General features: G+C 65.0%; 3 protein-coding genes across 4 annotated transcripts; all 3 read right to left on the bottom strand.

Moving 5' to 3' along the window:
• Positions 1-490: 490 nt before the first annotated feature.
• LOC136371105 (sodium channel subunit beta-4-like) lies at positions 491-2253 on the bottom strand. The gene is given in 5 exon segments (XM_066334960.1): positions 491-836; positions 925-964; positions 967-1053; positions 1250-1475; positions 2095-2253. Coding segments are annotated over 5 exon segments (549 nt in total). The 5' UTR covers positions 2197-2253; the 3' UTR covers positions 491-742.
• A 9920-nt stretch (positions 2254-12173) lies between these two features.
• LOC136371079 (sodium channel subunit beta-2-like) lies at positions 12174-15691 on the bottom strand. The gene is given in 6 exon segments (XM_066334914.1): positions 12174-12452; positions 12556-12766; positions 12923-12942; positions 12945-12972; positions 12975-13090; positions 15510-15691. Coding segments are annotated over 6 exon segments (645 nt in total). The 5' UTR covers positions 15580-15691; the 3' UTR covers positions 12174-12252.
• Positions 15692-17304: 1613 nt separating this feature from the next.
• Positions 17305-22571, bottom strand: LOC136371009 (myelin protein P0-like). Of its 2 annotated transcripts, XM_066334774.1 has the most exons (8): positions 22449-22571; positions 20783-20831; positions 19379-19536; positions 18832-19057; positions 18616-18745; positions 18248-18308; positions 17957-18052; positions 17305-17800 (listed from the first exon to the last, which is right to left on the bottom strand). In XM_066334774.1, the coding sequence occupies exons 2-8, from the start codon at positions 20823-20825 to the stop codon at positions 17639-17641; spliced, it is 876 nt and encodes a 291-aa protein (XP_066190871.1). In that variant the 5' UTR covers positions 20826-20831; positions 22449-22571; the 3' UTR covers positions 17305-17638. The 2 variants fall into 2 exon arrangements, with proteins under 2 accessions (XP_066190871.1, XP_066190870.1); XM_066334773.1 differs by lacking the exon at positions 22449-22571 and having other exon boundaries at positions 20783-20933.
• Between the last annotated feature and the right edge of the window lie 209 nt (positions 22572-22780).

Raw genomic sequence — 22780 nt, 5'->3', positions numbered from 1 at the left:
AACTGGCTGCTTTCCCCTTGGAATCTCACACAAAACCATCCACGGAACGAGTTCAGCCCTGGCACCAGCATCAAAAGCGTCGCTGTTCGCAGTGCCGAGCTCCAGAGGGAGGGGAAGGGCAGCGCAAAGCCCGGGAGCGGCCCCTGCCGAGGAGCTCCCTGCGCGGGGACAGAGCCGGGTGAATGCACCCCAGCCCACCACGGGCCAGCAGCGCCCCTGGGACACGGCCAGAGCCCCCAGCACAGCCAGGGGCCTGTCAGTGATTCGGTTCTCCAGTGTGCTTATCAGAGCCCTGCTTCCTGCCGTCCTCCTGCGCCGCTCCATCTGCACGGCCACTCTGAGCATCCTTGCCCTGCTCCAGAAACCTTCTGGGCGCGGCAGGCGGCTCCCGGCCACCGCGGCTCAGCACCTCCAGCACCCGGCGTGTCACCCCACGGTCCCCTCTCCGGGCACACCGGGACCCCCGGTGCCCACCCCCGGCCCGGCCTCCGCTTGCCTGTGCTCAGAGCGGAGCCGGCGGCTCCCTCCGCCCCAGCAGCCTCCCAGTCCGAGTCCGCGAGAAGCTCCCAGTCCCCCCGGCAGCCGCAGCCTTGTCCGAGAAGCAGTGCAGGTTGCAGGCACGTGTGTAATAGAAACATGTCTCAAGCGCTGGCAGTTCGGAAAGAAAACAAAAGGGGAAGGCTCGTCCCGAGCCCGGGCTCCCGCGGCGGGGCGGGCAGGGCGCGGGGCGCCGCCGCTTCGTTCATGCCTTTGGTGGTGCTTTTTGTTCTGCCTTGGAGCCGGCCAGGCCGTTCTCGGTGTTGTCGTTCCCTGACGAGCTCACCAGACACTCCTTCCTGCACACGGGGAGAGCACAGGGCAGCTGAGAGCCCCCCCGAGCCCGGCCCCGCTCACCGAGACCCCCCGGCAGACCCCCGCACTCACTTCCCATCCTGCGTCTTCTTGATGATGAACAGGACCACCCCTTGATGAGCATGAAGAGGATGAGGAGGCCGATGAGGCCCCCCACTACGCCCACGATGATGAGCGTCACAGTGTTGTCCGTCTTCACCACTGCGGGAGAGAAGCTGCTGAGGGGCTCGGGAGGGCAGCGGGGTTTTTCCCACCCCAAAACCCCACCACCTCCTCCACCCGAGGCTTCCAGAGCGGTCAGCCACCCCCATGCCCCACCACCACAGCCAAGCAAGGAGCCTGTCACCGTGTGCTGGCACGTCCACCAGCCCAGGGCCACCCCGCGGCCAGCACTCACTCTTGTGGACCACGGTGAGGACGATGGTGGCATTGTGCTGGGCGTTCCTCTCCTTGGGGTTCTTGACGTGGCAGGTGTACTTGCCAGCGTCGCTGAACTCCACGCCGTTCAGCACGATGGAGATGTTGTTGTCCTTCTTGGTGGTGGAGCCGACAAACTCCACCCGCGGGTTGTGCCAGATGGGCGTGGGCTCCGTGGCTTTGTTCTTTATCTTGCCCTGGTAAATCTGCGGAGGCAGCGGGGCAGGATCAGCGGGGTGAGGGAAAGGCTCACGTTCTCCTGACCGTGCCCACACTCAGCTCTGCACGCACAGACCCCCCACCAAAGGTCCCATGGCACCCCATTAAAGCAGGACTGTCCCTGGAGAGGACCCTGAGGCACATCCTGCAGCGGAGCAGCAGATCTGACCTGCCCTGAGTGATGGAACAGACCATGGGAGATCCCCAGGGAAAGCCAGCTCCTTTGCTGGCCAGAGCTGCTCCAAGCCAGCCCTCTGCTGAGGAATTGAGGAGCCAAAATTCCCCAGGAAGCAAATCTGTACAGGAACTTTCACATTTCAAAGCAAGCGAAGGAGGAGGAAATGAACCATATTTTGCCCTAAGTGCAGATTTGCACCTAAACAGCCCGTTTATGAAGACAAATGAGCCTGTGGGCAGCGGCAGGTCTAGAACAGCTTTGTGCCAAAAGCACGACGTTCTGGGGTATTTGAGTCACTCCCTTTGCACAGCCTTGTCCCCCCCAGAGCTGTGACACTCGCAGTGAAGGACATCCTGCACCAGGAGAAAGGACTGCAGGGGGAAGCACAACGGGACCTGCCGGGAGAGCAGAGCCCGAGAGCCACCCACCAGCTCTGTCGTGTTGAAATACCATGAGAAGACCAGGTCCTGGAAGCCTATGCAGGTGGTGAAGACACAGGGCAGCAGGACATTGGAGTTATTCAGAGCCATCACCGTGTTGGTCTTCCCCACCGACACCTCCAAGGCCAAGGTGATGGCAAAGATGTGCAAACCTGGCAGGGAGAGGGGAGGAGAGAGTGAGGCCAAGGCTTTGTCACCCCTCGTCCCCTTCGGCATACCAGGCGGCCATGGCAGGGGCAAAGGCGCCTGTCCCCAGCCCTAGAAGGGCTCGGTGACAGAGGGGACCTGCTCCTGCAGGAACTGGGGCTGGGTCAGAGACAGCAGAGGCTCAAAGGAACCAGAATATCCCCACAAAGAAAGCGTGCAAATGAGAGCCCTGATTTGCATGTTATCCACAGGCCTCCAGCCAGACCTTAAAGGGGAGAAAAAAGCCAAGGCGAAGCCGAGCTCTGTTCTTCAGGCGGGAGCTGGAGCAGCAATTAGCGTGGCCGTCCTGGCCGCCTGCCACCCGCCCGCCCTCCCGCCGCCCTGCCCGGCCTCCGGAGCAGCCCCCTCGGCCCAGCAGCCAGAGAGAGCCCCGGCTCCCTCCGGAGCTGCCAGATGACCTTCAAACCGCAGGATGCAGCTCTCCTCCCGCTCCTCGCCTCCCCGAGAGCAGGGGGAGAGGAGCAGGTAGGAGCCCAGCTGCAGCTGAACGCTCCTGGGTACGGGGACTGGCACTGCCCTGGGCCTCCAGTCACCCACAGATCCTTTCTGGGAGCACGGGGATGCTCTGGTCATGGCGAGAGGAGCAGCCCCACGCCCCATCCCCATCTCACCACGGCCCCGTCCCGGCCTGGCTGAGATGTGACACGGCCCAGCAAAGCACTGTCCTGCCCTCTCCCAGACCTCAGCCGCCCCTGCAGAGCCATCCCTGAGCACACAGTCCGGGGGACACAGCCTTCCCAGGGCCACGAGCCGACCCCAGCTGCCCCAACACCTCAACTCGGACACGCTGCCCTCAGCCTGGGACTCGCCTCTCTGCAGCCGCCTCAGCTGCTGATTTATTCTCCCACACAAGCCGGTGCTAACAACTCCCCAGGCACGTCGCAGCCGGAGCCAAGCCTGAGAGCCCTGCATCCTGGGCTCCGGGCCCTGCTGCAGTGCTGCATTGCAAGCACTGCAGGCGAGGAGTTATTTAACTTTACACAGAAGCACTCCTCATTTTGCTCGAGAGGCCGGAGCTAACGTCAGGGAGTGGTTCCCGGCGGATGGAATCTCCTGCAGCTGTCAGGCTCCTGGAGCAGCCCAGGGGATGCTACAGCGGGGACTTGACAGGCAGGAGTGTCCCGGGGGACAGGAGCTGTCCCCCTGGAGCAGGGCTTGGCAGAGGGACGTGGCTCTGCAGGTACGTGTGACCCTGCAGCGTGCTGCAAGCGACACTCACTCGCAGGAAAGATGATTCCTCGCAGCTTGTAACACTTTAAAACCTGTCTGCCACCCTTAGAGTGAAATCTGAATTGAGCGGGTGGGGGAAATCGAGGCTGACCTTGCTGCTGTCATCCTGTGCTCTCCGGAAGACAAAATTGATACGTTACCACTAAAAAGCGCAGAGGAAAACACGCCGAGGGGGGAGCGCTGCCTGAACCTGCCGCACGTCAGCTCCCAGCGCTGCTTTCCCACCCCTCCCAAAGCTGCTGCACTTGGCAGCACCAGACCCTCAGCCTCCGGGGCCGCTCCCTGGGGCTCCAGGATCGCTGCAGCGTTTCCCAAGAGCCAGCCCGGGGAAGCGGGAGCAGCCGCTCCTGGGCTGCCTGCGCTTTGCTCCTGCAGCGGGAGAGCCCCTCACGGTGCGGGGGCTCGCTGGGCACCGCGCTCGCCCCGGCCTGCCATCTGTGGGAAAGCCGCTGAAGAAAAACTTTCACTGCCCAGAAAAGTCAGCGTGACATGCTGGCGCAGGCAGCAAGCCATGCCTGGCAGGCTGGCCGGGCTCCTCTCCAGCGGGGCTCAGAGACAGGAGCTCCTTTGGCCAGCCCGAGGCCAGGGGCGGTGCGCTCCGGGGCAGGACACACGGCCCTCAGCTCTCCTGGGGCAGGGCGGCTCCGTGGGGCAGCCAGGAGCCCGCTGCCTCTCCCTGCGGGGCACAGCACCCCCAAAACCTACCGACGGAGAGACCCCCCCTGCACTCCCCTGCCCACAGCCCCCTCCTGCTCCCAGCCCACCTGAGCGACTTGTGGGACCAGGTTCCCACCTCCACGCCCCGGACCCCAGAGCCCCGAGTCAAGCATCTCCGGTCTGTCCTACCACCCCAGCGCCGGCTCAGGTGCTGGCACCCAAATCTTGCAGGGGGTCAGGTACTTACATGCTTTTTTTGTGTCTCCAGCATCCTTTAACTTAAGAACTTTGCCCTCTAAAACGCCTCCCACGGGAGTGCCCCAGCAGCAAGCGCTGCGCGGCCAGCCCTCGGCTCCGGGCTGACACGGGACGACCCACGGGAGCGGGAGTGCAGCGGGTGCGTGAGGCCGGTGCGGGTGCCTGCAGCCTGCCCCAGGTGTGCCGCGGGCAGAGAACGGCTGCCAGCCCCTCCCCGCACCCTGTGGCCGGGGGGATTCCCGGGCGTCCCCGCACGCAGGGCTGGGCAGCATGCTCCAAGCAGCGCGGGTCGGTCCCCGCGGCGGGGACAAGCACATGCGGATATACGGTCGTTGTACCGAATGAACCGTAAGACAATGACCTGTCGGCGGGCGTGCTGGCGCTGAAGCAGTGCATGGCCTCCCCCGGTCCCGGGCGGGCAGGCAGCGCGGGTCCCCGCCGGCCGGGCAGCGCAGGAGCGGGGCAAAGCGGGGTGCAGCCGCAGTGCTCGCAGGAGAAGCGCTGGCCACGGGAGCGCCGGTGCGGGCAGGGCGGGGGCTGGAGCCGGGACTTCGGAGCTGGGGTTCGGCTGCGAAGTCACCTTGGCCGAGTGACTTATCCCCGGCGCTCCGGACCGTCCGTCTGCAGAGCGGAGAGCGGCGTTAGCATCCCCGGGCGCGGCGGGCGGGGTGCGGGGGCTGCGCGCGGAGCGGGGACCCCCGCCTGGGGCTGCCGCGGGGCCCCGGGGCAGGGTCCCCGAGGCCGGGGAGCCGGGCTTGGGGGGGACACAGGAGTCGGGCGGTGCCCGGAGGGGTCCCCGCAGCCCCCCGCGCCCCTTACCGGAGCGCGGCCAGCAGGCGCGGCGCGGCGCGGCGGCGAGCGGCGGGCGAGCCCGGGGCCATGGCTGCAGCGCTGGGCAGCGCGGGGCGGTGCGGAGCCGAGCGGTCCCTGCTGCCCGCAGAGCCCGGCTCTGGCCGCCCCCGCGGAGGGCAGCGGCGCCGGGCGGGGCCGAGCCGGGCGGGGCTGCGCTGAGCCCTCCTCCGCGCTCCTCCGCGCTCCTCCGCGCTCCTCCGCATCCCCCCGCGCCTCCGCCCGCCCGGGGATCGCTCCCCGCACCGGGACAGTGACCGTCCCCCTGTGCTCGGCACTGGTGAAGCCGCATCCCCAACCCTGGGTGCACTTTTGGGCCTCTCGAAAGAAGGACATTGAGGTGCCCGAGTGTGTCCAGAGAAGGGGCTGAGAACCAGTGGGATGAGGAGAGGCCGGGGGAACTGGGGGGGTTAAACCGGAGAAAAGGAGGCTCGAGGGGACCTTCTCGCTCCCGTCAACTCCCTGACAGGAGGGTGGAGCCCGGTGGGGGTCGGGCTTTTCTCTCAGGTAACAAATGACAGGACAAAAGGAAACGGCCTCAGGCTGTGCCAGGGGAGGTTTGGGTTGGGTATTAGGGAAGATTTCTTCCCTGAAAGGGTTGTCCAGGCCTGGCACTGACTGCCCAAGGGCAGCGGTGGAGTCACCAATCCTGGAAGAGTTCAAAAAACGTATGGCCGTGGCACTCGGGGACATGGTTTAGTGATGGCCTTGGCAGTGCCGGGTTAATCGTTGAACTTGGTCTTAGAGGCTTTTTCCAACCTCAGTGATTCTGTGGTGGCCTGGAAACACTGGGAAGAGGCCAAAGACAGGCTGGTGGCTTCCCAGGACAACAAAACAGGACAAGGCTGGGGCTCAGCTGCCATTCGGGGCACCTCAGCAGTGTGACACCACGGCCCCCCAGCCCCAAGGCAGGCAGCAGACACAGCGCGGGTACAAAGCCGGGCCCCGATGGCTGCAGGGGACGAGCCCGGCGCCAAAGGGAACACTCTGAGAACTCACTTTTCTCACCGTGATCTCGTTCCGGGATAATTGGCTGCACAAAGGGTCATGTCTCAGCAACCTTTCCCTCGCCGTGGCATCCATTAAGCCCCCCTCGGCACGCCGCATCCCAAAGGCGGCGGCGGGGCCCAACTAATGGAAGCCCCCGGGGCGTGGTGTGGGCAGGCAGAGCTTCACCTCTGTGCCCAGGCCCATTAGACAGCGAGCCCCGCGCACAGAGCGTTTGCGGGAGGTGACGCATCCCAAAAGAGCCGAGCGGGAAGGGGCGGAGGCGCTGCCACGCTCCTGGAGCACGAACGGTGCTGACTTCTCCTCTGGGCTGCAGTGACACGGGGCACACTGCCTGGAAAAGCTCACCCCAGGGACATTGGCTTCCCCAACCTGGTTCGGGTGTGAGAGCAGCTCACCTGCAGCGATGCTGCCTGCGGTCTCGGGTGCCACAGCCTGTCACCTTCAGGGCACGTCAAGGCTCCCCATCCCCATCCCCGCTCTCCTGGCTGGCAGCATGAAGCAGCAGAGAGGAGGGAAAGCAGGAGGCTTTGCAGGGCACGGGGACATCCCAGGGGAGCCGGAGAGGATGCCAGCAGTGCCTGTGGGTTGAGGCGTTAGGGCTGCAGAGCTGGCAGGAGAGGCAGGAAAAATACAGGCGGAGCGGGCAGGGCAGCGCTGGCAGCCGGCGCTGCGGGAGCGGCGTGCACGGCTCTGCTGATGCAGCAGAAGGTGCCTTGGCGGGCGGCTGGGATGGATTCAGGGAGGGGATGGATTCAGGGAGGGGATGGATTCAGGGAGGGGATGGATTCAGGGAGGGGATGGATACAGGGAAGTGATGGATACAGGGAAGTGATGGATACAGCGAGGGGAGCGGAGCCGCAGGCGCCGTGCGGAGACGGGAGGAGGAGCGCAGCGTTTGCTGGAGCATCACTAATTGTGAGAGGACAGGCAGAGGGATCCGAGGGGGCGCAGGGACGCCTGTCACCCCCGCAGGGCTGCCTGGTGGCTGCTGGGGCCTGCAGCAGTGGGGACACGGAACAGCAGCAGCCCTGGCCTGGTGCGGGGGAAGGTGTGGAGGAGCCCCTCCGGGGATGCTCAGGTGCCTGCCAAGTTTGCTTGCATTTGGGATGCGTTTGGCAAAACTGCCACTGAGAGTCTTGCCAGCGGAGCCCTAAATCCTTCTGGAAGCAGGAAGGTTGGGAAGCCCGCAGAGGTCGGCTGGTAAATACAGAGCTCCAGTGGGCACTGGCACGAAGGGGGTGCACTGGGCAGGTGGGCACACAGGTGACACGGCCCTGCAGCCACGTGTCCCTGCTGAGCATCCCCCAGAGGTGACCCTGGCACCCCTGTGCCCGTCCCCCTGCACGCCCGGGGCAGCCCCAGGGCCGGGAGCGGGACTCTGGCTGTCACCAGCGCCTGATGGAGCTGTCACACTTGGCAGCTCCAGCCGCTCTCCTCGGCCGGCTGATCCCGTGAGACACCTGCCGCTGCCGCGGGCCTGGACAGGGCTCTGCTGTCCCCAGCCCGGCCGGTGGCGGTGGCAGGGGCAGCAGCTGGCCCCGGGGGCTCGGCAGGACACAGGTGTCCAGAGTGGGAGCCGGGATTCCTGCGGCTCAGCGGAAACTTGTTCTGCTGAGCCCAGCACAGGGCTGCTGTGTCTGGTTTCAGGGCAGGCGAGCACCCTGTGCTCGGACACTGTCACCTCCCTTGGGGACAGGAAGGAGGGCTCAGGGTGCTGCCAGCTGGCTCACGGCCTGCAGGGGGGCACAGCGGCTGCCTGTGTACCCTCAGTCCCTCTCACCTTGCACTGCCGGAGCTCGGAGGGTTAAAACGCCGGGCTGCTGCTCTCCGAGGAGGGCTCCTGCCTCCCTCCACGTGGGTACCGACCAGGTAGGGCTGAGCAGAGCACTTGGGCTGCAGCTCGCAGCTGAAGGCAGCAGGCGCAGCGCTGGCCCCGGCTGCCCTGGAGCATCCTGCCAGGGGCTGCCCCAGGAGGACGGTCCCAACCTCCTCCCAAAGCTCCCCGAGCCAGACGATGCTGTGCTCCCGGAGCGGGCAGAGCTCTCCTGCCGGTGGAGGGGGAGGAGGAGGCAACGCTGGAACAGAGCTTCCCATCAGCACCTTATATTTACTGCAAGGTCCTCTGGCTGTGACCTTTAAAAGACAAAGGTGCCTGGCATCCCGGCGGCTGGAGGCACCGCAGGGCTCGGGCTCTGCAGGACTGTCCTGGCTGGGGCGGACTGGTCCGGCTGGCTGAGCGAGAGGTCCCGGGCACGACTGCGGGTGAGTACCTGGCTGCTTTTGTCATTCCAGCTCCCGGCTGCCTGCAGCTCTCCCTCGGAGCGGTGCTTCCCCCTCTCCCTGCGCTGCCGCTGCCTGCTCGCCCCCGCCCGCGGAGCTGCCCGTCCTCCGGAGCGCACAGGTCCCTCACCCCGTTCCGCGGGTCCCTGAAACCCGCGGGGGAAAGCGGCCGCGTCCCCCGGCAGCCACTGCAGAGCATCTGCAAGGATCGCTGAGGCAACCCTGCCGTATCCCAGGAGAAAGTTTGATCCTGACTCGGCACACCCCGAGGCCACTCCACTGAATTCTCCCTGTTCTGTCCCCCAAAGCTGCCCCTCGCACCCCTCACTGCCTCCGGTAGCCTCAGGTGCCCAGGCTGTTCCCTTTCCCCTTCTTACACTCCCAGCCCGGGAGAGGGCAGCATTGCAGGGACTGTGGCTCTGGACTCTCCCTGAGCCACCCCAGCAGTCCGCTGTGACTGCACAGGGCCAGCAGAGGTCCTGCCACTTCCACCCCCCTCCCTGCTCTGTAACACTGTAATCCCCCTGGCCAAGGAAACTGGAGTGTTCTGGAACAGGAGTGTCCGTGGTTCTCGGGGATCCGTGAAGCCCCGGTGCTGGGGTTTGCTCTCCCTGCCCTCAGTCCCCCGCAGTGAGGAGAATCACCTTGTTGTGTCCCAACGGGGTCTCCTCTGCGATCCCACGCTCTCCTTAAGTTTTTTGCCAGCGGCATTCGAACGAGCATCCTGAAAGTGCGAGGGCTCCCCCATCCCCTCTGCCCGCGGCTGCATTGGCCCCCTGAAGCTGGGTGGGGATAACCCCACGTCCTCCTCCGGGGCAGCTGCTGCTCCCGGCACGGCAAAGCTGTTCCCTGCCCTCGGGCCAGGAATCGATGGGGCTGCGCCTCCCGGCCAGCCGCAGGACTGTGTTCCAGCAGGGCGCTGAGGTGATTTGGGGTGCCCTTCCTCGGGGAGGGAGAGGTGCCATTGGGAAGCTGGAAGTTTCCGCAGCGCTGGCCCCCACACTGAGGTGTCCAGGGCGCAGTGTCCGGGCAGGCAGGGACAGGGACACTGGGACAGCTCTCCCATGGCACTGCTGCTGGGGACAGCCGCTGGGGAGGGGGCAAGGGCAGGTGGCTGGAAAGTGCAAAGAGGCGGTGGCAGTGCCCCAGGGCGTGTGTGGCCAGCCCCTGCCGGCTGTGAGGACTGGGATGCAGCGGCCCGGAGTGAAGGGCAGCAGGGGGAGGCACGGCGCAGGGCGGCTGGCAGAGCTTCCCTCGTGTCTCCACGGGGCTAGCTGATGGATGGGCCTATTAACCGTGCCCCAGTTGTGTTGTGCTGCTCTGGAGCATCCCCCACGGTGTTGCCGCACTGGGAGAAGCAGCCGGTTACGGGTGTCCATCACCCGGCGAGTGCCCCGGGCCTTACCTGCCACCAGCAGCATCAATCCCAGCTCTCTGAGAAGCACAAGTGGAGAAGCTGACAGGGCACAGGTCCTGGAGGCCCCGCAGTGGGTGTGGAGTGCCCCTGAATCTCCCTGTGGGAAGGTTGGGGCAGCACTGGCCACAGTCCCACCCCCAGCACTGCCCTGGCTCTGTGGCAGTCCCAGAGCTGTGGACACCCGAGGTGCCCGGGGCTCCCTCGGCACCCAAAGCACCTCAGCAGGACCAAGCTCCACTCCGGAGCGGGCTCACGCCCCCCGGCAGAGCAGATGAGGGGCCTGTCCTGCCCTTCCAGGCTGCCGCACAAAAGCATCGAGGGCAAAGTCGGTGTTTTGTTGTTCTTTTGTTTGTTGACTGTACAAAGAGCAATAAAAACATCCCGCGCTCGGCAGAGCGCTCGGCGAGAGGAGCCCAGGGGAAGGCGCACACCCGAGGCCACAGCACGACCCACAGCAGCCCCTCCTGTGTGTACACATCTGTATTTGTCGGCTCTCCGCTGTGCGCAGCTATGTACAGACAGATGCATTGGCAAGTTGCAATCCAAGGATAGTGCACGAAAAGAAATGAAAGGCAGATGCAAGACCGGTCATGTGCACGCTCAGAGGGCTCCGTGCCCCCGAGGCGCCGGCTCAGCCCCGCCGGGAGCTGCGGACAGCCCGGCTCCGGCAGAAGGCGGGGCGGGAGCCCTGCGGCACCGGGCGCCGCCGGCACTGTGCGGGGGTGCGGGGACAGCCCGGCCCCACCCCGGGCAGCAGGGCCCAGGGCAGGGGGGGCCACGCGTGGGACACGGCACATTCCTGCTGCGGATGGGAGGGGAGCAGCGTGGAGCCCGGCGGGGGTCGAGTGGGATGGACGCAGGGCACGCGGGGCCGGGGTGGAAAGCGACGGGGCAGAGCAGGGAGGGCACAGCTGTCCCGCCATCCCTGGGGCCGGATGGCACGGCCGGGATGGCACCTACACAGGGACGTGGCAAAGGTGTCCCTTCTCCGCACAGGGACACTGCGAAGGTGTCCCCCTGTCCCCTGGCAGCTGCTGCTCGCGGGTGACAGGACCTCAGTCACCTGACCCTGGGCAGTGTCCCCTGTGGCTCTGTGCATCTCCGGCAGCCACGGGAGGAGGAAAGCTCAGGACCGGTGCACAGGGGACACTGCCCCGGGTCATTCCCTGCCTGACCCCCAGTGCTGCAGCCAGCACAGCTCACCTGCCACGCTGAGGCAGGCGGCACACGGGCTGGGCACGCTGGCAGTGCATTGCCATGGCAGGACAGTGTGCAGTGCTCTGCGGGGAGGCTGCAGGAGGCACTCTCAGCATCGCAGGGCTGCTTCCAGGGTGACAGAGCTGTCCTAACTCTGCTCTTGGGCCAGTCCTTCCCAGCAAGTGCCCAGAAGCTCCTCTTCCTTCCAGCAGCTCCTTGTCCCCGGCAGCTTCCCCCCGCCACACCCCACCACCTCAGCTGGACACAGGCAGCAGGACGTCTTCCATCACAATTACCCTCCCCAAGAAGGAACGAGCATGGAACAGTCAGCCCAGCACCTTGGGCTGAGATGCTCAGACCAAGAACAGCCCGAGAGGCAGAAGGGTCCATCCCTTGCACACCAAGAGCCATCAAAGGGTCCAAAACACCCCTAAGCTCCAAGACACTGGGTGAGCTCATGGCTTTGGCCGCTGACTTCTGAGCAGCCTGGGACAATCCCTGAGGAGCACGAGCTTGCAAGGAGGAGACTGGCAGCTTTGGGGATCCCTCGGGATGGGAAACACCAGTGCCAGTGGCCCAGGCACAGCAGGAGCACCTTGGGATGGGTCTGACCAAGGGCAGACTGCTGGCCCCGGCTCACATTTTCTGCTGGGACAGAGAGCAGACAATGGGCCAAGGGGCTGCCCAGACCCCTCTGCCCCTCTGGCACCCCTGCTCCAGTCCCTCCGTGTGTGGGGACTGCACAGGTCCCCCCTCACCCGCCCCAGCCTGTCCCCAGCACCTCCTCACAACTCTCCGGGCACTCCGAGCAGGGGACAGGGCGCTCCCAGCTCAGGCCTCAGGGGCTTCAGCCCCCTTTCCCAGCCCTGCCCGGCACAGCCAGGCTCCGGGGACCTTCTCTCTGCGCCCTGCCGCAGGCTGGGTGGGGTGTTTAGGATGGAAGGAGGGATGCTCTGGGAGACAGAAATCCTTGCTCTGGGAAGCACATCAAGAGGGTCACGCTGTACAGGGGACAGGAGGGAGGGGCGGGCAGGGGGGCGTTACTTGGTGCCCTCATCCGGGTTGCCTTCTCCGTCCGTCTTCCATTCCTCCTCCGTCTTCTGGTCGTCCGTGTTGAGCCTCTGCTGCTTTTTCCGGCGCACGCATTTCACCACCATCAGCACCAGGATCACCACGGCCAGGAAACCGCCCACGGAGGCGCCCACGATCACGGCCACCGTCGAGTCGTGCTTTGGGGGCTCTGGGGACACAGGGCACAGGCTCAGGGACCGGCTGGGAACGGGCAGGGCTCTGCGAGCACCCCCTGCACCCATGGGTGTCCCGCAGAGCAGGGCAGCACTGACCTTGGGTGAGCACCTTGAGGCTGATCTTGCCGTGGCCCCGGTGCCGGTCCGGGGGGTTCAGGACGTAGCAGTTGTAGGTGCCCTCGTCCTCCAGCTGCACGTTTTTGAGGGTGAAGGACACGTCGTACTTGGCGGGGTTGCCCGTGAACTCCACGCGGTTCCCGAAGCGGTCCAGCTGCTTGTTCATGATCTTGGTGCGGAACTGCAGGAACTGGGCGGTGGGGACAGCAGGTGAGGCAGCGTCCGGCGCCCCACGGGCCCATTTCCCAGCCAGGCACCCCCTCCCTGCACTTGCTGCCCCATTAGAGACCCCAAGCGACCCCCTTTGTGCTGTGCCAGGACCCCCGGCAGATCCCGAGAGACTCACCAGCTCCTCCGAGCAGTTACGCACTCCTGGTACGTCCAGTTGAGGGAAAAACCTGTTTGTTCTCCACCTTGTAGCAGGAGTTGAAGGTGCAGGAGAGCTTCACAGAGGAGCCGTTCAAGGCGTTGATGGTGGCAGGGGCCATGACCTCCATGCCCAGTCTCGGGGGCGCTGCCGGAATGCAGATGAATTTGGGGGGCTGTCAGGTGGCTGAAGCCACGTCCCCACGGTGCCCTGCCTGCGCAGAGCACTCCCTGGGGCCTGGCACTGCCTTCCAGGCGCATCTGCACGCTCTGCATCCAGCCAGGACCGGAATTTCCCTGCCCAGCAGGGAGCGAGGGGAGCAGCCCCAGCCCCGGCACCGTCCCTTGGCTGGACAGGGAGAGCATCGTCCCTGCTCTGCCAGGGCTGCCGCCCGTGCCCATCCCTGTGCCTGCGGGCCAGCCCTGCCCCCGGCCGTCCCCCGAGGCTGTGCTGCCGCGGGATCGATGGCGCTGTGCGAGGCTGCAGCGTCAGCGCGGGGCCCGGCGCCACAGCCACACGCAGCTTTCTAAAGGCTGAGCTCATCACATTTCATTCCCAGCAGGACACGGCTACGGCAGCGAGGGCTGGGAGCTGCCGGGGCCGGCCCCAGGGGCTCCGGGGGGAATGCAGATGATGCTTTCCCCTGCCAGCAGCGCCCACGCGAGGATTCTCCAGCTGGGAATGACCAGAGCAAGCCCCCGGTGGCTGCTGGGGGAACCCCAGTCCCTGACCCCTGGCCTTGCTGAGAAAGAGGGACATCGCCTGGTAATTCCCTGGTGCAGCCGGCAGGGCAGGACTCAGCTGGGGAGTGGGCAGGGTGGGGTGTCTGTGCCCTGCTCCCTCCTCCACTCCTTCCCTGCAGCTCCCCTCAGCAGCACCCAAACCCAGCGCCTGCACCCAGGCTGGGCAAAGGGAGCAGGGTCCTGTGCTGCAAACCAGCCGAGCCCTGAGAAGCTCAGGGACACGGGGACAGCCAGCCCTGGGAGGGACCAGAGTGTACTGCGGGACACTGACACCGTCCAGGGCACAGTGACAGTGCCACCGGGCGCTTTAAGGATCACCTCACCTCTCCCCTTGGGCTGCTGCTCTTTGCTCTCAAACCTTCTTGCCGAGGCCAAGCTGGGTGCGTGTCAGGGCTGCTCCGGGGCCGCTGCGCTCCTCCTGCAAGCAGGGCAGGAAAGGGCCAGGCTCTGCAGCCAGGGACAGGAGCCTCGCCCAAGCTGCTGTGCTGAGCCCCAGCTCCCGCTGCCAGCCGTGAACCAGCAGCGCCCTGAAGCTCCCTGGGGGCAGAGCGGTGCCCTCGGGGCTGGCCCAGCCCTGGGGACGGCTCCTCGCTGCGCTGGCAGCCCCGGGGAACAGCCTCCATCCAGCCTCAGCGCAGGGAGGGCTCCCACAGGGCTGGGGGACACAGGGATGGGCACGGCTGGGGCGTGGGGACAAGTCACAGCACCCAAGGCAGGAAGAAGTGTCCTGAGCCAGTGTCACTTGCTGCCCCGTGGCAGCCACCACCTTTGATGCCTCTGAGAAGACCTTGCAGGGGTGGGAGAGAAGAGCCAGGAGCTGGCCTGTCCCAGCAGGAATGGTTGGAGGGGATCCCTGCACGGAATGACTGTCTGAGTGTCCCTCACACGATGCCCTGTGTGCCTCCAGGTGGGTGACATGGCCTTGTCCTGTGTCCTTGGGGCTCCCCAGGGCTCTACAGAGGGATGAGGTGCCACCAGCAGCAAACCTGGGACACCACGGCCTGGCAGGACCTGGGAACATCCGTGTGTGCGGGTCCAAACTTTGCCACTGGCCGGGCACTCAGGCCTGGGGGACAAGGGAGGAGGGGGAAGGAAGCCCCTGGAGCCCAGGGACCGTGCAGGCCGAGTCCTGCGGCGCTGCGCAGGCTCCCGAACGCTCCGTCACGCTGCAGCCGGGCTGGGGGGCACGGTGACAGCAGCCTCTACAGCAGCCCTGACTCCCTTCTGTACCCTCCTTTCCCAGGCTCTCTCCTCGGGGAAAAGCAGCCCGGCAGGAGCTCCGGGACAGCACTTGAGAGGAGCGCTGCGATCCCGGCCGCGATCGATGCAGCGGCCGCGGAGCTGCTGACACAGCGCTGCTGCTGCCGCCGCCGCGGGGCCGGGCACAGCGCACGGAGCACGGCCCCCAGCGCGGCCACCAGCGCGGGGACAGCCACGGCAGCCCTGGCAGCACCCACGGGACGGCCACAAGGCAGCGCAGGCCAGCTGCCAGCGGCCCAAGGGACACGCACAGGCAGCAGGGCTCACCTGCCCACACCTCCCCGTGCCCACCTGCCGCGCGGAGGGCTCCGTGCTCCGCACCCGGCAGGACGCGGGGCGTTCTCCGCAGGAGATGCGGCGGCACCGTACCCCCCAGCCAGCCCGAAAGCAGGTCACCCCGGCTGGTGGCTGCCCGCAGGGCGCACGCCACGCCACCTCCGTCCCCATCCCTGCGGCACGGCGCGTCCCGGGGCTGTCACACGGCCGGGGGGGCTCGTGGCCGGGGACACGCGGGTGTCTCCCCGCCTGGGCACATGCAAGGGGGGGCTCAAGCCGACACTTACCCAGCGAGAGGAGCAAGGTGAGGCCGGTGAGGAACAAGGTGGGCTGCGGGAGCCAGGCTTCCGGGCTCATTTTGACGGACTTTTGTGTGTGGAGAGGACGTGGTGTTGGTGTGGGTTGTGGAGGTGGTGGAGGTGCTTTTTCGAACGCCCGGGTTATTTGCAGGTGACATAGAACATTAGAGCCGCTTTCTCCCCACAGCCCAATATGGCTGGAGCGGTGCTGGGGCGAAAAAAAGCAGTAAATGCTGTGGTTGGTGGATCGCAGCCGCCGGAGTGGGAGGGCGGAAAAATTTTCCCCTGAACTGCAGGCGACAGCTCCTGGCGCCGCCGGCTCCCTGCTCTGTGCACGGGCTGTGGCACACGGTGGGTTCCTGCGGCCCCCGCAGCCCCCCGCCTTCAGAGGGGACAGGCAGGAGTGTCCCCGTGTCCCGCTGGGGGCTGGCGGCCAGCGCTGCTCACACCATCCACGGCAGCAGTCCCCGTTCTGGGGTGGCCGGCGGGGCCCAGGAGGGTGGGAAATGTCCCCCAGGGCCAGGCACAGGGCACAGGGGCTGCTCCAGGCTGGGGACAGCAGAGGGGCCCGGCCAGGATGGCCCCGGGAGGCTGCAGCAGGTACAGGTGCTCCTAGTCACCTGCCTGCTCCCGGACTGCTCCGTCACTTCCCAGGGCTGCCAAACCCCTGCAGGCTCCTTCCCCTTCTCCGGCAGCATCTTGTCCCGGGATAAGAGCTCTCCTCAGGCAGCCTGGGCACGGGGAGGCTCTGCCCAGCCGTGACAGCGCTGGAGAAAGTCTTTGGTCCCCTTTGCACCGCGGGTCAAGGAAACCTTTGGGCCTGGGCTCCAAAGCTGGGTTCCAGCTGCAGAGGTGGGTGCAGCTAAGACAAGGCACGACTCCTGAGAGCAGAAGGCAGTGACAGAGCTGCTCGGGCCCGGGGACACGGCGGGGTGGCGTTTGGGACAGCATCACTGGGGGGAGAGGCGAGGGATGCTCCAGAGGCAGGGCACACCTCGGTTCCTGTGCAGCAGAGCCCGGGGGAGGCAGGAGGGGTGCCGAGGGGCTCTGCTGCCTGCCCACAGTCAGGAGGGGAGGCAGGACAGCCGGGAGACAAGGCACGGAGTGTCCCAGCAACTCTGCTCAGCAAACACTCACTGCACACACAGCACTGTCCCATCCTCCCTGGGCAGGCAGAACCCTCTCTGCTCCGCTGCTAAGGCTGCCACCACCCCACACTGCCCCTGTGCCGCCCCCCGAGCCCCCAAATCCAGCTCCGGGGGCCGGCTCCTCCTAAAGCCCGTCCCGCGGCTGCCTGCGGGAAAACAGAGCCGGGTGTCAACGAGAACCAAGGAGCGCAGCGCGGCGCTGCAGTGTGCCGCCAGCGGTGGGAGGTGGAGGGTCCCGGCTCCCTCCGCACCTGGAGGTGTCAAACATCTATAGATAGCGCCTGGCAGCGCCGGTAGCGCCCAGCACCCAGAGACAGAGCGGGAGCAGCGCCAGAGCCCGCCCAGGCGCTGCCCCGGGGGCCCCGGAGGGGTGGCTGGGCTGTCCCCGGCCAGCGCTGCCCATCACCCGTGGCCAGGGGACACACGTGGGGGACCCCACTGCCCGCGGGCTGTGTCCTGCTCCCCTCAGTCCCCACCCTGCCGACAAGAGACCCCTTTTTTTGGTCCCGTTTGGATTTGGTCCCGCCCGGAGCCAGCGGGTGCCCCGTGCCAGGGTGCACATGGGTTCCGGGGCTCCCAGGGCCTGGGCCAGGCAGGTTTTGGCACACTTGGACATCACATGCTTAGGCAGGAGGTGAAATGAAGACACCGTCAGGGAAGACTCCCTGAGTTTTATTATCTACAGAAAAACACTGTCACAGCTGCTGCTGCATCTCCCCCGCTGGAGATCCTTACCTTGGGCTAGATCAAAGCTGGAGCCTGAGGCTGTGCCCACTCTCTCCAGAGTCCAGGGGGTAAGAGACAGAGGGACGGGTGTCCTCTGGTCCCCTGCAGACAGCTGGGGAGGCCTGTGGCCCAGCAGTGCCCTGGCACAGGGCACACAGTGACATGTCACCAGTTCTCAGTCCTCCGAGGGACAAAGGTGTCAGGGACACACCCGGGCAAAGGGGCTGCCATCCCACAGCACAGCTATTTCTGCTGCTCTGGAGGCTGGGGCAGTGCCTCCTGTGGCCTGCTGCGGGGCTCCTGGCTCCGTCCATCCCCCTGTGTCCCCTCTGCCATCCATTCTGACGGGATTGTCCTCTTGGCCAGCTCCACGTAGACGCCGTTGTCCCGGCAGTGAGATGGGTGCTGCAGAGGGCAAAGGACGAGGTGTGAGCCTCCCCCACCACGGGTACCAGGGTGAGCTTGGGGAGGGCAGGGGGCACGGGATGCTGGTCTGGCACAGAGAGTGAGGCCCTGGCTGTGGTGACCCTGGTGACCCACCACGCCTCTGCAGCTCCTCACCATGGTTATGTACGTGTCCTCAGCTCTCCTCTTCTTCTTGGCTTCCTGCTCGGCCTTGGGCACCTCAGCTGCAGGGACTGAGCAGTAAATGGCTTCCTGCGAGGGGCAGATCAGGGTGTTCGGGACTGAGCAGCCCCAAACACACAGGGGCTGCCTGGCCCCCGTCACGGGGCAAGAAACAAGAGCCGTGGTTGGAGCTGGCCAGGAAATGGCCCCTGGTGCCGGGCAGGGTGGGATCCCCTCCCTCGGCCTCCCCAGCCCGGAGCCCACACACCCACCCCCAGCTCTCACCTCTGCTTTGTTCTTGTTGCTGCTGTTCCCCATCCTCTCCAGGGCTGTGGTGGTCGCAAACCTTCAGGGGAGGCAGCAGCAGGGTCACCTCCGGCGAGAAGCATCACCCTCCCCTCCCGTCCCTTCCTCCCTCTCCCGGGACATCCCTTTGCACGTGCCCGGCCCGGGTTATCCCTGCTGCTAGCACGGCCCGGGAGCTTTGGCAGCCGGCCGGGGCAGGGTGGCACTAGGTGGCGGCAGGAGGCTGCACCCCACCTGGGGAGCCGAACCCTCGCACCTGAGAGCAGAGCGCAGAGTTCGGCCGGCGAGAGCAGCGCGGGAGGGCTGCGGGGAGATCCTTCCTCACCCCCTAAACCCAGAGCTGGTACCTCTTCCTCACGCAGAGCCCGGCCAGGAACGCCACCACCACGGCCACGCAGCCACAGCCCACCACGGCCGGCCAGAACCCCGAGTCCGGCGGGGAGGGCGCCACATCCTCGCCACCCGGTCCTCCTCTTTCTGCCGGGGAGACAGCGAGGCAGGCGATGGGGAGAGCCGCAGAGCCGCTCGGCGGGTGCGGGGGGCTCACCCTGGGTGCGTCTCACCTCTGGGTGCCGGGGCGCTGACCAGCAGCTCCGTCTGGCTCTTGAAGACGCTGCTGTTCTGCAGCAGCCGCAGCTGGCACTCGTAGGTGCCGCTGTCGTTGAGGCGTAGGTCGTGCAGCCAGATGGAGCCGTCCCAGCGGGAGGTGTCCCCCTGCCACTGCACCCGCTGCTTGAAGCGGCCCGCGGGGACGCCGTGGTTGCTGTAGTAAAAAAACACCATCTCCTCCTGCCGGGGCACAGGCGGCGTCAGGTGAGCGGTGTCAGGTGCCTGTCCCTCCTCGGGAGCTCTCAATTCGCACTTTTCTGCCGGTCCCGTAGGTTGTTGTCCCCGCACAGAGGCCGGCAGGCTCAGGGATAAGCCCAGCGCCCAGAGCGGCGCTCCCCCGGCCCCTGCCCCAGCACGGGGACCCTTCTTCCTCTCGTGGAAACTTCTCTCCATGGCCAGCCGACAGCGGGTGGCCTTCCCCACACCTCTCCAGGGCTGCTGCCCCACCCTCCCCGCCCTGCCACCCCGTGTCCCCGCCGCTGCCACCGTGTCCCGACCCACCTGGGCGCCAGCTCGTGCCCTGTGCAGCCAGTCCACTTTGAGCAGGGTCCATCCCTTGATCTCGGGGTCTATGAAGAGGCACTGCAGCAGCACGGAGTCGCCGGCCCTAGCTCGGAGCTGAGGCTGCATGAACACGCCGGCAGCCCTGCCGCACCGCCCTGCCGGGGACAGGGACAGCAGGATGAGCCCGGGGAGCACGGCCAGCCGCAGCCTGCCTGTCCCCATCGCTGTCTCCTCCCCAGGGGCTCACGGCCCTGAGCAGTGCAGAGGCCAAGCCCGTGCCTGACCCCTGCTCGTGGCGTGCCCGGGATGTGGGGCAGCACATCCTCCCGCCGCCACACCACGGGGCCGCTGCCGTGTGATCCAGCCGAAGGGGACTTGGGAAGCACAGCCCCTGCCCTGCACGCCTCGGAGCCAAAGCCTGCAGCTCCCGCGGGGCTGTGCCTGTGAGTCACTGGCTGGGAGAACCTGTGCTGCTCTCATCTCTGCCAGGCCAGGGGCAATTCAAGCGCTTCACATGAATTTCAGTTCCTCCCTCATTGCCCATTTGGCTTCCTTCCCCTTTGCTCATAGGCTCCAGACCTGGGCTGGTACTTGTCTGGCCACATAACCACAGCTTGGGGTTGCTAGAGAAGCTGGACAGTGAGAGAAAAAAGCAAACCAGGGGAACACCAAAGAGCACAGAGCTGAACAGCCCACAGGAGGCAGCTGCCAGCTCGCTGTGCCAGCATGTGGCAGGAAGGGGGTTTAAGCTCTTCTCCGATTCTCTGAAACGAGTGGGGCAGAAAACGTCTCTGGAGCTGCTCAGCCCCACCTGGCTGAGCCCGCAGTGGCACTGCCAGGGCAGGCTGAGCTCTGGCTGCTCTTTGCTGAGGGCTGGGGGAGCTGATTCAGAGGGGAGCTGCTCAGACAGGTAGGCTCGTCCTCGTGGCCAAGGCACTCTGCTCAGCCCGTCCGAAAGCACCGAGGGCTGGGCCCTGGCCGAGCACCAAGTGTTTGTCTGAAACCCTGTAAATAATGAATGCAAAGTGCTGCAGCTTCCCAAACAAGTTCTGTTGGTCTTGACCGGCCGAGGAGCTCAAAATGACAAATATTTGCCAGCGGAGAAGACCAAGGGAGCTGCCGCCTCGAGCAGAGCCAAAATCAATACCTCGGAAACCTCCCCTTGTATTTAGAGTGGGTGAAGAGGCTTCTTTCAAAGCCTTGGAGCCTCGGCAGAGGCCACGTCCAGGGATGTGCAGCTGGCAGCCTGTTCACACGGGAGGCTGCAGGGAGGGGACACGCAGCACACGGGGGGCCAGAGGAGGGACTGGCACCCAGGAGAGGAGCAGCTCCAGGGGGTTCTCACCACAGGGAGACACTGACGGCTCTTGGAGCAAAGGGGAAATAAAACTCAGAGCTTACCCAGCCATGGCAGCACCAGGGTCAGGCTCAGCAGCACCTTCATCTCCGTCTGAAAAGAACAGCAGAGGTGACACATGCTCCAGTGTCCCCTGGGGCAGGACACCAAGGACTGGCAGCCAGCTCAAGGTCAGAGGAAGACTCCTGGTGTCCAGCCTCTGAGGCTGGAAGTCAGCAGAGCAGAGGGTCCAGACCAGGGCTGGTTTGTAAGACCACACTGCGCCTGAGAGGAGGAGCGAGTGTGGGGTACAGGGCTCAGCCTAACCCCCTTCGTGTCTTCTCCTCAGTCAATTTTTCCGGTGGTTTAGGGGTCGAGCTTCTGACATCCGAGCTAAGATGTTTGCAGGTGCACACTCTGCTCCCAAGGCAATCAGATGTTTTTAATACGGAGAACCAGAGAGGTTTGGTCCTAAAACCTAAAACACAAACCCTCCTAGTCCAGATCTAAATCCTCACCCCTGGGTGCTGCACACCGTGAGAGGTTCTGCTGGCGTGTGGATCCAGCCTGACCTGCCCCACATCTCTCAGAATAAAGCTGCCATCTCCTTTCTGCACACTAGATTTATCCTGCAGCCCAGGGAAGGACTGGCTGTCACCACAGGAATGCCCCAGCCAGTGTCCAGAGGAAGGCAGGAGTCAGTGCCCTGCCCCTGGTCCATGATTCCCAGTTGGGGCCACTCATTTAAGGGTAAATAGTGACTGAGAGCAGCTCTCCTGCCTGGAGAACCCTCACGCGAAGCTGGAATTGAGGCTGCCATTACCAGCACCTATTTTCCAATACTGCAGAAATGAAATAGAAAGACAGGAGCTGAATCATCTCTGGCATTTTGGTGGCCTCTCTCTTTTCGCTCCTTTGTGCATGTGAGAGGCTCTCCAGCTCAGCCTCGGACAGGGATTCCAGGCTCAGAATCAGCTGCTGGGGATCCTTAGATCAGTTCTAGGCTGAGAAAATCACTGCAGCTTTGTACCTTCATCACCCTGCCCCTTTCACAAACAAATGGTGCTGAGAAGTGGCAGCAAACCGTCTGGAACTCTCTCCCATCTGCCTCTGAAAGCACAGGAGCCCTGTGTGTGGTTTGCAGTGCTCTGTGCAGCTCTGCCGTGACACACTTTGCTGCACACCCGACCTACAAACCCAGGGCCAGCAGGCACAGCATCCTGCAGCGTCCCAGGGACACTGCCAAAACCTGCAGAGCTGCACCCTCCCAGGACCACCCCCGTGCAGCCAGCTCAAAACCCGGTCCAGTCTGACTGCAGAAAGCTGAGGTTTCTATACCCAGAACCTCCCAAAGCTCCTGGGGCTCTGGGAATTATTTGCCAGCAAGTCCTTGCTGGGTTTATTGCCCTGGTTTTGAGCAGGGTTTCTGGTCCTGGCTGGGAGCGGGGTTTTGCAGGGTGTCCCCCTGTGACACACAGCAGTGACAGGGTGCTGTGAGGCACCAGCTGGAGCCAGCCCCCACTCTCCAGGCTGGTCTGTGTGTGCCAGTGCTGACACATCCAAATGGCCTTTCCCAAACGGGGCGCAGACACTGCATGGCCCTCACATTTCCCTGCTTTTGGCACACGGCATCAGAGCCACTGGCACTTCTGCTCCCCTGGCTCTCTTCTCAGGAAAAACAAATGAAAAAAAAAATCTCTAAAAATAAATATTACAGCAATAAATACTCACCCGGTGTTGGCCTGAGGAAGACAGCTTGTGTCGTGTGAAAGGCTCTCCAGCAACTGGTTCAGTTGCTAAATCACCTCGAGACCTTTCTTGGCAGCCTTTGGTTCCCTGTCAGGTTGTCTGGTGGTCACTTTCTAATGCACATCCTCCTTTGCTGTTCCTCTTTCTCTTGCACGTCAGAGGGGAAACCAGCTGCAGATGGATCTCTGCCCCAGAGGAGTGATGGGGCAGCCTCAGGGGGCAGCTCACAGGCACCAGGGGCTCAGGGGCAGCGTGGGGGCCTGGCCTGACCCCTCCCCATGACCAGCCTGGGACACAGAGACTCCTGGCACACA

Source organism: Sylvia atricapilla, chromosome 23 (genome assembly GCF_009819655.1).
Source record: "Sylvia atricapilla isolate bSylAtr1 chromosome 23, bSylAtr1.pri, whole genome shotgun sequence".
NCBI classification, from domain to species: Eukaryota; Metazoa; Chordata; class Aves; order Passeriformes; family Sylviidae; genus Sylvia; species Sylvia atricapilla.
Note: the sequence above shows the minus strand (reverse complement) of the source record. Positions and strands in the feature narration are given on the sequence as shown.